This window comes from Eucyclogobius newberryi, unplaced genomic scaffold (genome assembly GCF_026437365.1).
Source record: "Eucyclogobius newberryi isolate DKJ021-1_F unplaced genomic scaffold, fEucNew1.0.hap1 SCAF_8, whole genome shotgun sequence".
Taxonomy (NCBI): Eukaryota; Metazoa; Chordata; class Actinopteri; order Gobiiformes; family Gobiidae; genus Eucyclogobius; species Eucyclogobius newberryi.
The window spans coordinates 17,790,240-17,803,123 of NW_027316500.1; the positions used below are offsets into that span (position 1 = coordinate 17,790,240).

General features: G+C 38.9%; 1 protein-coding gene across 8 annotated transcripts in view; it reads right to left on the reverse strand.

The window, feature by feature from the left end:
- The window catches only part of ccdc88ab (coiled-coil domain containing 88Ab), a 47,283-nt gene that overhangs the window by 15,990 nt on the left and 18,409 nt on the right, over positions 1 to 12,884 (reverse strand). For all 8 annotated transcript variants that reach the window (XM_072436409.1, XM_072436407.1, XM_072436408.1 and 5 more), the window contains exons 4-9: positions 10,722 to 10,791; positions 6,004 to 6,062; positions 5,454 to 5,537; positions 5,242 to 5,382; positions 4,409 to 4,581; positions 681 to 762 (exon numbers count right to left, since the gene is read on the reverse strand). In XM_072436409.1, the coding sequence (XP_072292510.1) occupies positions 681 to 762; positions 4,409 to 4,581; positions 5,242 to 5,382; positions 5,454 to 5,537; positions 6,004 to 6,062; positions 10,722 to 10,791 (609 nt within the window). The remainder of the gene's footprint in view (positions 1 to 680; positions 763 to 4,408; positions 4,582 to 5,241; positions 5,383 to 5,453; positions 5,538 to 6,003; positions 6,063 to 10,721; positions 10,792 to 12,884) is intronic.

Sequence of the window (12,884 nt, forward strand, 5' to 3'; positions counted from 1 at the left end):
ACAAATTAGACACACGGAAAGCAGAAGAATCAAGCAGAGCCACACAACAATGTTCAACTACTGCTACAAACATGATATGTAGAAAGGAAATGCCTCACGGTTATGGTAGAAAATGTCAATGAGGTCTTTCAAAAATCAAAACACAAAAGCCACAAATTCAATAAGGCCTGACCCCTGTATGTGTATTTAGAAATGAAAATGTATTGGAACATGTAACATGATGCCTCTTGTTGGGTCAATCTTAAATACTGATAACCAGCTGGCAGATGTATTTAATGTAATATAGGTTAACTAAGAGCACGTCAAAGAGTCAGTGGGCTGATGACTTAATCGTGTGTGTGATTAGGAGGATTATCTGAAATACAAACAGCATTACCGGTAGTTTGGCTCCGAGCACGCATCCTTTATACAGTGAACTCATCAACCCGGTTTATAATAGCAGTTTAGCAGCCACTGAGCCTCTCCTCTGCCCACTTCATATCAAAAGTCACGAGAGGTTGCTGCTGGGCTATAGATAGCTCTAATAGCCAATTATGAGCTAAAGCACAAGCTAGCTGATTAGAGCCTGGCAGCGCTGTAGAAACAAAGAGCTGGGCAGGAGGCAGGAGGCGGGAGGACCAGGTGGAGAACATGGTACTGCATGAGTGTTTATGTGAAGTATTCAGATGTGGCTTTGTTACCTCCGTCTGGACCCTCTTCAACTCTGCTTCCATGTTCTCCAGCTCCTGCCTGGTGTCCAAAAGCTGCTCACTCTTCTCTTCTCTAAAACATAGAAGAAAACAAAAGGAAAGCCATTAAAGGAGACATATTTTAGATGATTTTTTCATCATTCATCATTCAACAGCAACATTGATATAAAACACCTTTGTAATAGAAACAGTTTCATCCCCGTAATGTTCACCACAACAAGCAGCGGATTGTCAATTATTGGACATGATTTAATTATTGAATATGGCTATTGGACATTATATACATATATTCACAGTTTTAAATTTAAAAGTGTGTAGGTGAGGAACACAGGAATTTTCTGGACACTCGAGCCTAAGTTGCAGGACAGTACAGGATTACCAGTACTCAAATAGGTGTGAAAATCAATCAAAATACAACACTGAGCAATCTAATGATGAGGAAATGCTCAGTAAAGTTGGTCTTGGTATTTATATAAAATGATAAAAAAAATTGTTTAATAAATAAACAAAATTTTATATATCTATATTATATATCTATAATATAAATATACAAGTCCTGCGACAAGTTGGCCACTGTCCAGGATGTACCCCGCCTAAGGCCCAAAGTCACTGGTATAGGCTCCAGTCACCCGCGACCCCGAAAGGGAACAAGCGGTAGAAAATGGATGGATGGATGGATAAATATATAAGACCAGTTCCAGTTGATTTGCCTAAAATTTTAATATATATATATATATATATATATATATATATATATATATATATATATATATATATATATATATATATATATATATATATATATATATATATATATATATATATATATATATATATATATATATATATATATATATATATATATATATATATATATATATATATATATATATATATATATATATATATATGTGTTTGTGTGTGTAGTAAATCTCTGAGGAACATCTAATGTAACATGAATGGGACGTCCTTAAAGGCACAGATCAACCCACTAACCTAGTTTCTTTATTTGGCAGAGCATATTGTGTTTGTGTTTGAGCGGTTGTGATCAGGTTAAGTCTGGTGTGTTTGTATCTCTAAGCTCCTGATGAACAATCCAGACAACTTAACATTCACAAACACGACACTGTGCTTGAGGCATGCACACACGCACGCGCACGCTAGGGTTGTGTTCAAAATATCGATACGCCGATATATTGTCACGGACTCCGTATCATTACGAGTCACAGAATTGAATTTTAGTTTTTTTTGTGGCTCGTAGGCTTTAAACGAGGTGGAATTGTACTTTTGATCTACTGTTTGTGCTGCGCTCCTCTCGGCCGAGGTGAGAAGGAGCTGTGGACTTGAAGCTGATCTGTGCAGAAGATGCTGCTGCAGCATGTTCAGACCAGGCCAAAAATAGATCGGGATACGTATCATATCGTGACCCCTGTATCGGGATACGCATCGTATCACGAGGGTCTTGGCAATACCCAGCCCTAGCATGCACACTTTTTTTTTTCTTTTTTTTTAAATATAGATTTGACAAAGGAGGAAAATGTACCGATAATTAGTGATTATCTAAAAATAATCTTTTCTCAGCCGATACCAATATTCAACAATATTTGCTGGCATCAATCTTTTAAAATTGAATGCAAGTTAAATGATCACAAATGGGGATATAGATATAATGTGTTATTCATTTTAATCATAATTGTGTTCATACAACTCCCTCTTTAGCTTAATTCAAAATCAGGACGAATAAATCAGCTCAATATATTATGAAATATTCCAGATAACCCTAATATGACTATTAGCATTATCATTCCTTATTTAGGTTTGTTTGAGCAACTTCTATCCTTCATTTACCCTTCAGCATAAACTTTATAGTGGGAAAATCCAATGGCTTCTTTTGTAAAAAGAGATTTGTGGCAGTGTTTTGAAGCAAAAGTGGTGCATTCCTGAAATACTCGACTCTAACCCTTGTGTGTGAGAGCGACACTGCACCTCTGAACATCTCATGGAATATTTGATTACCGCTCCTGGCAGTCTGGGAGCATTTCAATAAAGACAAAGCCATCGTGATTCTGTTGTTTTTGTTCAGTCAATAATGTTGGAACGAAGATGAGACGCAGACAGGATGTTCCATCATCAGTTAACCCTCTCAACACCCGTCCTGTCCCAGAAACACTGCACACTTCAGCATGGCCCATAAAGACGCAGCTGGCTCTAAGGGGTTTGATCATGATTTACCACATATGATGCATCGGAGCTGAAAATTGGACATGTTGTACAATCCAATATCCAATATCTTTAAAACATTTTTAAGTCTAGTCAGTGTTGGATTTCTTAGAGTAAAGTCATTCTTTTTAAAGTACAGAGTTGACGTCCTACAATAAGAAGGTTGCCAGTTCAATCCCCGCTTCAACCTGTACATTTTGTCGTAGTGCCTGTGTGACTGCAGCGTGCGAGTCATTTGTGGTGGTCAGAGAAACCATTGACGCAGAGGAAATTAATAATGGGCTCCTGCTGGGCTGAGACACTTTTAAATTATGATTACTAATAGTAATAATACTAAAAATGTGTTCTTTAGATCTCCTGGTGGTTATTGACAAATTCCCTGGTATTTTATAAACCAAAGGAGGTAGTACAAAAGTTCATACAAAATGATTCAGTCATGACTTCCGTGTCATAAATGTTTTTACCAGTAGCTAATTGGGTTGTTCCAATGCCCTTTTGTTTACTTTTTAATATGTTTTTTTGTTAGTTATGGAGGTTTTGGCAAGTAATGTTGAGTTTTTGATGTTTGAGTACAAGTGGCTAAAATCTGTTGCTAGACTACAGTAGTATTTTTAATATTAATTACAAACTGAGTGAGAGCAGTGACCCATCCCCCCCGGCTCTAACCTCACACAAACTCACAACAGCATGGGCCAAAACAAGCACAGCCCTCATGACCACACAAATGTACCAAAGAGAACTGCCACCAAACTACAGCACGAGTTTAAAAACCCCAAACGGGGACAGACAGTCTCCTTTATGCCTGCTCAGCGTGACCACAAGACAAAATAGAAACACCACCATAGCATCCAGCAAGCCAAATTGAGAGATTTATTTCATAGCTTGAATTAATTCATCTTTTGTCTTTGTCAAAGGAGGACACAAACTGAGAAGGCCACAAATCTAAGTAACAACTGCTCAAGAGGACGGACTAAATGGTGATCACAGAAGCGGTACTGTAATTACAACCTACTGTTCAGAATAATGCACACTGGTGGTTACACGTCACTCACATCGACAGTGTGACAGAGAGCACAGAATAACACAGAAAGTAAATAAGACACGTTTTACAGAGGCGGAAATGTAAATGTTCTACTTCTGTCAGACGTATTCATGAAGTGTGAACATGTAAGAGATGAATGAATCACATTTCCCTGAAGTTTGTAAAAGTGAATAGATGGAGTAAATATAGGTATGATGTAATATCAGTTTGAGTCAACTCAGACAGAAGACAGATGGAAGTGCAGTAAATACTCTTCCTGTGTGACTCATTACAGGTTGTCTAGTGTTTTAGTAAGACACAAATTAAGACGATTTTACCTTCAAATTTCATTCATCATTTCAAAGCGGTTTCCTTTCCAGTTTCTTAATGTGTGCTTGACCCTTTGACCTCATGTTTTTCCTGCTTACATCAGGCTCAGTGTAATTAAAGACTTATTGAGCTGTGATAATGCACTCACAGTTCCTGCCGTAGCCGTCTGATCCGGGCCTTGGCGTCGGCTAACTCCACAGAGAGGTGCTGCCGGCTCTCGGTCCTCCTCATACTCGGGGAGCCGTTTGGGGACTGAACTGGACATGAGCCCAGCGGAGACAACTGCACACAGTCTCTCTCTTGGGTCAGCTCCACTATGGTCTGCAAGAGGGAGAGGGGAAACACAGATAAGATGAAAGATATGAGGCAATCTCTTAATGTTAAGTGACAAATAAATAATACATTAAAATATCCATTAGCACATCCGTGGTAAATGTTAGTAGGTTTGCAACTGTCCATTGATATACAATTAAATACATTAATAAGTACTGTAAACATAATCGGTCTCATTGTTACGAAAAAACGTTGCCACTATTTTTTCCCCACGCTTAAGGCGATTGTCCCACACACAGTCGATCCTGATCTGATGCCCATGGAAGGAGGAAATGGGATTTTAATTGAGAGCGGCTGCAGTGATGGTCTGGAGGCTTTTAAAACTCTGGTTTCCAGCTCAGTGGGGGCAGATGCCCTGCACTGATATAACTTTGTCTGTCAATGTAATGACGCATTTACTGCATTAAAACAGAAACACACGTGGAGCTCTTATCCACGACGCAGTTAACAGCTTCAACCCTTCCTTCCTGAGGCAGCTCTGCTGCGGTCATGGCAAAAAGAGAAAAGTTTCCACATTGCCATCCAAAGCCAAATAACTAATTTTATTAGACAACGTTAATATTTTGAAGCGTAACAAACAGCCAAATAAAATCACTGGAGTGTTTTCTTCATTTATTTTATTCTATAAAGCAGTCGTGTCATTTTTACCTCCAACTGTGTGTCTCTTTCATCCACCACGTGTTTCAGGTGGAACGCCAAATTTCGGGAGAGGCTGTCCAGGTCGTCAGGGGGAACGTCACCACTTTCCAACCACTGTAGGTCCACTACATTTTCCTGATTATGAGTGACCTAGAAAAAATAGAAATAGTTTTATATCGCTGCTCTGCTTTTGATTCTACAGAATATACAGAATAAAATACCTCTTGAATATGGGACGCTATAGCAGCTTTAGTGTCAAAATCCAAAGTCTGGATTCGCTCAATATATTCCTCTTTCTTTTCACACTGCGGAAAAATAAATAAAGGTTTATTTTGGTATCCATGATTTAACAATATATTATAATTCTCAATACATTTGATGAATACAAGGCAATATTTGCTACTGTATTTTGCCCAAAGAAGTCACAGCTCAACTGAATAGGAATAAGGAGTCTTTCATACAATTGCAGATGGTGGGAGGTCACCAGAGCTGTTTAAAACCTAATTGAGCTCAGCCTGAATAGGGTCATTGTACCAACTAGCCAACATTATCAATGCCATCTATTTAACAACATCACTGCAGTGTTAAAGTGAGTATTTTGATCGTTAGCAGCTAAATTTTCCCCAAATTTAATTAAGTGATTACTTAACTCCTGAAAAACACAGACGTGATTGTACATTTTAATACATTTATATAATAAATGATGGTAAACTTGTGCCTTTAGTAAAAATGAAATCATGTTAAGGCAAGGAGTGGATGCACAGCTTTTACCTGGACGGCACAGCCTAATAGCAGCAATAATAATTTCTTCATTTCTTCCAAGCTTTGCTCTGGAAAAGATAAACATAACAGTATTAAAAGGCACAATAAATACACATCATATTTGTATTGTGTGTGAATTTAGTGCACACAATTGCCCACATTTACCAACACAGCTTTATTTGTGCCTTTAGTGCGACAACAGAATAATGCCTTCCTCGAAATCAATCCATTAGGAGAAAATGTACCATTCCGTAGACTCATGTCAGTGCCAGGACTTGTACTGTGAATTTCCTATAGAGCTCCACATGCCAGGGCATATTGTCAAAAATGTTGAAACTCAAAAACAGCTGCTACCAACAGGTCTGAGCTCATCCAGGGATCTGAGGCGCAGAAGAACCAGTTGGGTCCGTGCATTTACACTGACTAACTGGTGCGTTTCAGGGAAGGTGGAGCACTAGAGTGAATGTGCATGTTCATGTTTATGTTTTATAGTGCATTTCACATAAGCCTTCTCATTATGACACTCAGGGGGTGCAAGTGCTAACGCCAATGATAAATCCAGATGAGCGACAGCCACCAAGTGCAAGGTGTGGTAGAAAATACAAAACACGCTCGAGATTACAGCACTTGGAAAGAACAATTTGGATCAAATTTCATCTCTCAGGTCTCCGATGTTGCCTTCCTACTGTCCGTCAGTGTAATTTTAAAATGAAAGAGGAAACAAACCCCTGGATAAACAACTAATATCGTATGAGGTCAGCAGAGACAGTTCCTCTGGGAGCCTAAATCAAAATAGTGTCGGTGTCTTATTGACAGACGATAAATCCATTGAGATTTGTGGAGGACTGGAGGTCGAGGAAGTCGATTTTTACAGATTTTTTTTACAATCAATAGAGACCAGGGGGACGACGATACGATAAGGGTCTTATCACAAGTAGCTGCAGTAGTAACGTTACAATACAAAATAAATCAAATGATATATTTGTGAATTACATTTGGAGTTGATAACTATACAAAGGTGTCTTTGGACCTGCATTAAAGTAGTACCATTTCTTTAAAACAGTCTTTCATTTGAGAGCATATGATTTCAGTTTGTGATTCATTTCGATGAATTGCCCTCTGCTTCATGCACAGTCGTTTACAAATGTGTGGGCTTTGCTAATTACAAGTGTCAGTGCCAGCATGGGGACTGTCAAATCACCACTTTCAAAATCACCATATGCTTCCTGAATAATATAATGAGAATAAGCCTCAGCATAAGAATATAAATTGCTGATAAAATGTCTCTGCTTGCAGCACTTTTAAGGAGCTATAAGAACCAAAGCTTTCAATAGCTGGGACGGATTTAGGCTGGTAATCTAACACGGCAAGGCAAGGAAGATAAGGGACTCAGGCAGGATATATAATTTATAAAGTCGAGGTAGATAAAAACAGCCTGACAATAGGAAGAGAGCAGTAATAGAGGAATAGCAACACAAGAGGAGACAGACTGTAGGAGCCTGGAGAAGGGGGGAAGGAGAGGAGGCAAGGAGAGGAGGCTGGAAATAGACAAGAAAAGCCTCCAGCTGCAGGAGGAGATTCCTTTAGTCTTGTGTGGTTCTCACCCTTTGCTTCACATTGCATACACAGCACTGAACTATGTCATACTTTTAAGGAAGGCAATGAATAAAGATTTCCATTTAAAACACAACATTATAAAAACACAATAAAATATGTATTTCCCAAGATGTAGATCAAGGCTTTGAGATAAAGGATAAGTTCACCACTCACACTAAGCCACAAGAACAATACATTTGATAGCGACAACTAATAACATACGGGTGTGTAAAAATATCGTGACACTTAATGACTGCTGTATCAATACATTGCCATTGAGTATTTTTTGTGTGTGTGTTTTGGTTTAAAAAAAACAAAAACTACAATGTGACAGCACAGAGAACCTGTTCATGCAGTTGAAGAATTCCATTTTGGTTGTTAATAGAAGTACATTTCAAAAACTACTTAACGTGCAAGTAGTGAAATATTGTAGTAAAAATGTATTTGTTTCTAAAAAATGTAAAAAGTTAAAATTGTGACATATCGTAGAATATATATTAATTATTGTGTGTATCGCATGTTGTGATATTAAGATTAAGGTACACTTTATTTGTCCTCTACATTCGACTCTTCCCTCAATGCTACTGGGGCAGTTCATCAGATCTTCAGTTAGACTTGTTTCGGACTAATGTAGCTGGAGGATTTTTACCGGTTGTGCATATTTTGGGTTGACGGGGGAAACCGGAGTACCCAGAGGAAACCCACCCAGACACGGGGAGAAGCATGCAAACTCCACACAGAAAGGCCCAATGCCGGCTTGAGAGTCAAACCTGTGATCTAGCCACTCAGATTATTGTATTGTTGTGAGCCATTTATCTTTTTTTTTACAGCTTTGGCACAGTATGCTTATTCTTCAAACCCTGCCATCCTCTCCACTTCCTGTCTCTCTTCAACAGTGTCTGGGCTGTGACTGTTTGTATATGTTACTCAACTTGTCACCAGTATTCGCCTCTTTCCTCCCTCTGTGCTCTGTCCCATCAGCAGGAAACCAAGGGTCATGAGGACACTGGCTAAACCTTCTTCCTGCCCAGCCATTGTCAACCTCTATTTGAGGATATGACTCGATACCGTCGTCATGTAATAAATCATTTGTATTGTATTGTATTTGCTTGTGTGTGTAACAACTAAAACAGGTCCATGACACACCGGTGACAAAACAATGCGGTCATGACGAAGCGTTATTGACCCTTTAATGTCAGTCAAAGTGCTGAGTCATAGAAGATGTGTCCAGTGTCCACTCAGTAATTCAGGTCTTTTCTAATAATCTCCAGAGACAGTTGGATCTATTGTCCAAGTCGACTGCAATATCCCTCAAAGGGAAATCTGATCTTTGTACTGAGAAAAACAATCAATAGCAAGAGTTAAAACAGTCAAGTTATGTAAACTCAAATCTTTGGCAAATATTTACTTACTATAAACAGGTTTAAATTGTCTGGAATACCCTATCATAATGAATGTGTGGCAGTCGTTTGTCCCAGGTTTTATGAATGAGTGATACTGCTGCCGATTAATATTTTGATGATTATAGTCGACTTGTCACCAATTAAACTAGGTCACCTGTCAAACAATTATTTCTACTTCAAAACGGTTTATTGTGTCATTATCATTATTGATCATAAATAATAACGACATCATGAATCATTATTTCAATAAATCATTTGTTCAGACAAGAAGACAAAAAGAAAATGTATTCCACTTTTAATAACACTTTAATTCCAACAGACCAGTCATTAATTAAAAACCCTTGCCAGGCGTTTAAAGTAACCAGAGCTTTTCAGAAGATCAGACAAGATTATGTGTGATACTTCGCAGCATGTGGCACAGACTAAACAAAGAATGTACAGGGTTTTACATTTGCCTGATGTGAGCACAAGTCGGCCTGTGTCTCTGGGTTTGACTGTGCATGTGGACAAAACAGGGTTAAGTCAGAGCCTGGGGGGCACGAGGGTCCATTCCCACATTGAACTGTTTGGAAGATGACCCTCCCCCATCCACAAACACTCACACACAACCCCCCTGCCCCATAATGGGAGCATAATAAAAGCCACATGGCCAAAGACTTTCAGCTGCCAGTTACTAAACCACAGAGCTGACTTTTGAGCCACTGGTCTGACTGGAGGACTAAAGAGTATCTATGATGCTTGAGGCTTTAGCCCAGTACTCCAATTCAAGTAAGAAGTATATTGTAAATGTGGGTGTTTTCACAAAAATGAATCATGAATTAGTTTTTTTCCTCTCCCTCATATTGATAGGTCAAAAAATAAAGTCTATCAATATTAATTTCCTGAACATAAACCAGGCAGACTATAATAATTGCCATTTAAAAACATAAAAATAGTCAAATTTCCTCCAAAGTCTGAACTCTGCTTCAAATCACATGTTTTTGCTGAGAGAGAACTAGCTTTGGACATCGCAATTAAAAATAATTAAGGAGATTATTGGCCATTAGAAAAGACAGAATCTCAATCTCAATTCAAATTTGATAAAGCTGTAAATTGAATTGGTCTGTGTCAGTAGCATGTCCAATGTGCAGTGTATGGTTGTTATTCTCCCATTCATCCAATGGCTACAGGGTGGCACAAAAATATGGAAATGTGTTGAAAACCACAACATAATGACAATGGCTGTGGTGAGACATGACGACAGGTGATGGTGCAATCGAGGTTACAGACCAATTAAGCGGTTTAGTAAATGGCATCATTCAACAGCTTTGGGTGACGATTTGACATGTGACAACGAGAGGATGTAAACAAAAGTTGCTTCTACAAATGCGTTCTACCAGCAGAGTCCTGCCAGAATCATTATCGTCATTAGGCTTCGAGTAACTGCACATCCCTGAAAACCAGGCATTGAATAATCATGACATAATAATGTTTAATCGTAATCTACACATCTTGACTACACAGACTCTAAAACACGTACATCTCTTATTACAAAGACAGCAACAGTATCAAATAAAATCATGGCAAAAATGTATAAACCAATTCAGATTTTCATAATGAATACACTTTATTCATAAATATTCTCTATCTAAAACAGCTAGAACAAATTGCATGTTTAATAAATACAGCCCTAGTGTTGACATTGATGTAAGTAATTATATGAATGAATGTACACAACTTAAATCTCACCTGAAAGAGGGTTTCGACCGAGGGCCAGCACATTGGGTAAAGGCATCATCACCAGCTGCTGTAGACTTTCCTGTCAAAGCAGAACGAGAGAATTAGGTTAACACTACTCATATTATCGCAATGCTATGTTTATCTACAAACAACATGTCTCTTTGTAATATGTGTATTTCAGCCCGTCAGTCACAACAACCAACATGAATCAGAAGGCTTCTATTCACAACACCCCTGAAGGAGACAAATGCTCAGTACAGACAGTGATGGTCTGGATCCAAGGCAGTAGCACAGTAGCACAGTAGTACAGAAGTCTGGTGTCAACAGGGGATCTGGATTGAAAACGGTAAAAGAATTTCCTAAAATGGGATGACTGGGCTGCTTGCCAAAATATTTTCATAGCTCAAACCTTAACGTGTCAACCTCAGTGAGTCGAGCGGAGAAAACAGGCTAAGCAACCTTCAATATTTTATGCCTACCTTATGGCCTACAGTAGTTTGAACTCTTCTGACCTGGGGATTTACCCGGTGGAGACATGTTACTGCTGAGGTCATTAAAACTGCCTTATCCAAGTCAAGGGTTTTCACCGAGCCCTTTATCGCCACAGCCATCTGTCTAATACATATTGCATTACCTCACACAGATAATAAAAGAAGCAGAAGATGTGTGGAGTAGAGAGTATTTTGTTTGATTGGCACACTGTACGGACATCCCTGCTTGAACAGCATGTAGCAGCACAGGTGCGTTTGCCGTTATAAATGTCTCCACGAGTGCGTTTCATTGTAAACACTGGTGTTGTATCATCGCAGGGTATCAAGGCTCTGCAGTATTAGTCAGTGACAAAAGTATTTCTTTGGCCCGGTCACTCTGTAAACTCATAATACAACAGGGCATGAGAGTCATTGTCAATAAAGCGCATTAAAGAAAAAAGACACAGCGGCTGTATCTATGTTTCTGAACCTCTGAGATAAACAGTTGATCTTGCGTGGAAAATGCTTATCAGATTGTTCAAGAATAACATGACGGGTTATACTATTTATCTGTTGAAAATGAACATTCTCACAACCGCTGTGAGGCCATCTTCACAAAATGACCACACAGTCTGCTACATTCAGTGACTCAGTGTTACAGTAACGGCTGTGGCCCCAGTTGCCACTGTTCAGGCCCACACAGACGACAGAAACTCGGGAATAAATCAGCCGTTGCCGCCAAATGTAGGTCAGAACAGCTCGTGTCCAAAAATATGAAACATGTTTTATTATTAACCATATTACATACCGATGATCAAAATCAATACAGAACAGTAAAGTGAATATAATTAGATCGAAAACTGTGCAGGAAAAAGCCCAGTGAGGCTGTTTGGGTGTTCAGATTTGACTGTACGTCTACACGGCCTTGAAACAACTGCATGTCTGTTTGAAAGCAGACATCAGCAAATAGGACCTCAAAGCACCTGTCCCTACTGTCTGCACCTGTCCCTACTGTCTGCACCTGTCCCTACTGTCTGCACCTGTTTGCCACAGTAGCAGCACATGACTGACTCTGAGGTGGTCTCCATGAAGTGTAATGAACTTTAACATAGTAGTCACATAAGCTGTAAAGACAGTCTCAATATTTTACAACTGCACGAAAGGGGAAACGTTTGAAAAATATATATAAATAAAGGGGTTTTTTTGACAGTTTTTGTATACGTACCGTAATGATATTTGCAACATACATTCTAAAAATAAAGGTTTAGGGCACATTGCATATTTTAAAACATTGACGGAAATATTCGCATGCATTTCTGAACATGTTTGTGCATTAAAGCCTAATCAAGGTCTATACTCAGTCATATAATCTTGCAACCGTAAAACCCCACCATTTTCTTTTTGCCTGTTTTTCCATAGGACCCACACTGCCTTGATTCTGCAGCTAACACTTCAAATGTTGCCATCCACAGTTTTGTGGATTTGCACAAAAAGACAGACATCAAGGATTAGCTTCAGTGCTAAATAACTGGAGTAATATGTCGCCTGGATTAGAGGGTAAAGGCTTAGCTCTCATAGATAAAACATGATGGACAGTGCAGAGGAGCGAGCAGTCAGCACAGAACATGTCATGGAAATTCACATGAGTCAACGATCGGCTTATTTTCCTACTGCAGCGCAAAACTGACAACAAAATCAAAAC